A 3,383-nucleotide genomic window follows, 5' to 3' on the forward strand; every position below is an offset into this window, starting at 1 on the left:
GTGTAAACTCACCCTGTTCGGGGCTATGTCCAAGGTCGACTCATCGACCGTCATGAGACTGTGCCCCCTTGATGCGCGGGAACCAGATGGAATCCAAAAACCCTCGCCTCCCGTCAGGTTCGAACCAGGGATTAAAGTCCTGATGCGTCCCTTCACCCAGATGTCTCTTGAAAATGGCACAAGCAAGAATCGAACATACGCCTTTACTAGACCAATTTACCACTAGACCAATTTCTTAAGAGAATGTGTTAAATATATGGTTCCCTGATTTCCCACATGAACCATTGGGAAAGAGGTGTGAAACAATACAAAAAAACAAACAAAACCTAGCCATCTAAACAAACCCAAACACAATCAAACTGAAGGTAAAAAAAATTTAAATTTTTTTTTTTAAGTCCAATATAAAATTTTATTATAATTGAACAAACTCAATACGATTACAAACTAATGGTAGGTAGACGAGCAACAAGCTGCGCCGCTACCCCTTTCTGAATAGCAAATCCTACCCTGCTAAACACAAAAATTAGCCATGCAATAAGCAAAGAAATCAAAATTCAAAATAATACGAAAACCTTGAAGCACTATTGAATCAATCATTTGATCTACCGGAAAGTCAATGTTTGATTCAGAAGCTTAAATAATTCGATTATATCCATCAAAAACATTAATTAGTAACAATTTTTTGCAGGATTGGGGCAGAAAATGCCCCTTCATTACTAGGGGTGTTAGCTTTGTTCACCTTTTACAATAGGGTTATCGCTGCTACAAATGGCGACGAGTTTATAAAACTATAGCCATGTCAAAGCTTGTAAGAGTGTGTTCGTTATTACCACTGTAAATGGGGACAGGTAGGACGATCTAAAACTCATCGCCACTATAAATGAAGAAGATTCAATTTTTTTAAACTCGTCGTCGCAACAAATGGAGATGAGTCGGATTCTCTTACACTCACATTCTCTAATATGACTATAATTCTTGAAATCGGTCGCCATTTGTTGTGACGACGACCCCCTTGTAGAAGATGGACAAAGCTAACCCCTAGTGACTGAATCATGCAAAAAAAATTCCATTAGAAAGTAAGCTAGTTCAATTGGAGATGTCAACTAGCTTGAAAATATCTATCAAATCTACCTTTAATAAAAATATCAACTCGAGTTCCACGTAAAAATACTAAGGGGTTATTTGTTTAGCTATTAATGAAGTTTTTAATGGTTCAGTCATCTTACTGGTTCAACCTGTTTGTTTCGCGAGAAGATGTCTGAACGGTTCAAACATTTGCCTCTGAATGGTTAAGCATTATTATATTGAAATTGTTAATAACTCTAATCTGAATTGGTCAGACATTTGACTCTAAACGGTTAAGCTGCATTACACTGGCTTTTAATGGTTCAGACGATTCAACACTTAATGGTTCAGACATCTTACTCGTTCAACACTTAACCATTCAGAAGTTGTTAAAGAGCCCCTACCTGATACATAATTCTCAAAAAAAAAAACTTAATAATTGGATTCATTTATTATTTTGATCAAACATGTACTAAAAACGTTCGACTCCTTTGCAACTTTCAAGGATAAGAATTATATGAATCTTTTCTAATAAAATAAATGAACATTAAGAACCAATTTTTCCATATCTTGAGATAAAAGTTACAAGCATTCGCAAGCTAAAACGTTGACATAAAGAAGTGAATGAACCCCCTACATACTTCGCAAGTCATGTACAAAGAATGTCCTATAAAAAGAGCATTACAACACGCTCTTCTACAACAAATTAACCCAAAAACACCAAAAAAAAATGGCAAGCAAAAGAAGTTTGTTTCTTGTCACTTTGGCAACAATTGCTATTTCTGGTGCACTCACACAAGTCAAAGCTTATTCAAGCTCGTACTGTGGCATAGGGTCCCGTTGCGAGCACCAAACCCTTTATTGCCCTTCGGAGTGCCCCTCTAGTGAGTCCAATGATCCTGACGCTAAAGTTTGCCGCATCGACTGCTATTCTCCAAAATGCAAAGCCGAATGCAAACGTAACAATACTTTCTTTTATCTCCTTTTAATTTTCGGCTTAACACTTTATAAGGACTTAACTGTTAGCAGCGTATTAGTGGTTCCGTGAGTTAATTTACTGGCTTCTTATGGTTATTAAAAAATGTTTGACAATGGGAAAAAATCAAGTTTGACCGGTTCGTAACTCTATACATTAAAGTCGGTTAGAAACAGATCAAACCCTAATTGAACCGGTTAAAACCCAGTTTCAAACTGGTCAAACCGATTCATTTCCCCTAAAAATTAGACCCGAACCGAACCGAACCGGTTTGGGCTCAGAACCTGATTTGACCTTCTTTGGCCTAACCCGAACCGGTTTGGGCCCAGAACCCGATTTATGCACATCTATTTGTATATAGTAAGTTTATGACTATTTTTTTTGTTTTTCTCTTATATCTTATCGCAGACCGCAAACCAAACTGTAACAGCCCGGGATCAGCATGCTACGACCCACGATTCATCGGTGGAGACGGCATTGTCTTCTACTTTCACGGCAAGGTCAACGAGCATTTCGCCTTGATCTCCGACTCCAACCTCCAAATCAACGGCCGATTCATCGGCCACAGGCCCGCAGGCCGATCCAGGGACTTCACCTGGATCCAATCTCTTGGGCTCCTCTTCAACTCCCACACTTTCTCTCTAGAAGCAACCAAATCCGCCACATGGGACGGCGAAATCGACCACCTTAAATTCGCATACGACGGAGAAGAGATCTCTCTACCCATCGGCGGGCTTTCCACGTGGAAGTCACGTGAGGAAGAAATAAAAGTGGAGAGAACTTCCGGTTTGAACAGTGTGATGGTAACTATTCCTGGAGTTGTGGAGATTTTGGCAAATGTGGTTCCTGTGACCGCTGAAGATGACCGAATTCACGGTTACAATGTTCCATCCGATGATTGCTTTGCTCATTTGGAAGTTCAGTTCAGGTTTGCTGGACTTTCTGACGGCGTTGAAGGCGTGTTGGGGAGGACGTATCAGCCGGATTTCAAGAACCCGGCGAAACCTGGGGTGGCAATGGCGGTTGTGGGAGGCGAAGACAAGTATAAAACTAGCTCGTTGTTGGCTGCGGATTGCGCAAACTGCGTGTTTGATTCGAGTAATGTTGTAGGGAATGAGAAGCAGATGGTTACGTTGGATTGTTCTGCTAAAGGGTTGTTCCAAGGAAATGGGATTGTTTGCAAGAAATGAGGGTTGAAGCAAGGTGTTTATGGAATGATGAATGTAATCGTGAAACACAGATCATTATAAATGATCAGTTAATAAAAGTGTGTTTATGGACTTGGTGAATTTCCATTGTAATGTTCTGTTTCCAAATTGAAGAAGTGTATTTTTTACTTTAA

At 39.7% G+C, this 3,383-nt stretch overlaps 1 protein-coding gene across 1 annotated transcript; it reads left to right on the forward strand.

Moving 5' to 3' along the window:
- Positions 1–1,758: 1,758 nt before the first annotated feature.
- Positions 1,759–3,383, forward strand: LOC110908574. Its single transcript, XM_022153518.2, has 2 exons — positions 1,759–2,024; positions 2,450–3,383. Exons 1-2 carry the CDS (start codon positions 1,796–1,798, stop codon positions 3,229–3,231), a joined length of 1,011 nt encoding a protein of 336 aa, XP_022009210.1. The 5' UTR covers positions 1,759–1,795; the 3' UTR covers positions 3,232–3,383.

This window comes from Helianthus annuus, chromosome 11, assembly GCF_002127325.2.
Source record: "Helianthus annuus cultivar XRQ/B chromosome 11, HanXRQr2.0-SUNRISE, whole genome shotgun sequence".
NCBI lineage: Eukaryota > Viridiplantae > Streptophyta > Magnoliopsida > Asterales > Asteraceae > Helianthus > Helianthus annuus.

Coding starts and splice junctions, on each gene's coding strand:
- LOC110908574 (XM_022153518.2), top strand. CDS start 1,796: ATGGCAAGCAAAAGAAGTTTGTTTCTTGTCACTTTGGCAACAATTGCT. Junction 2,025..2,449: donor ATGCAAAGCCGAATGCAAAC/GTAACAATACTT, acceptor ATCTTATCGCAG/ACCGCAAACCAAACTGTAAC.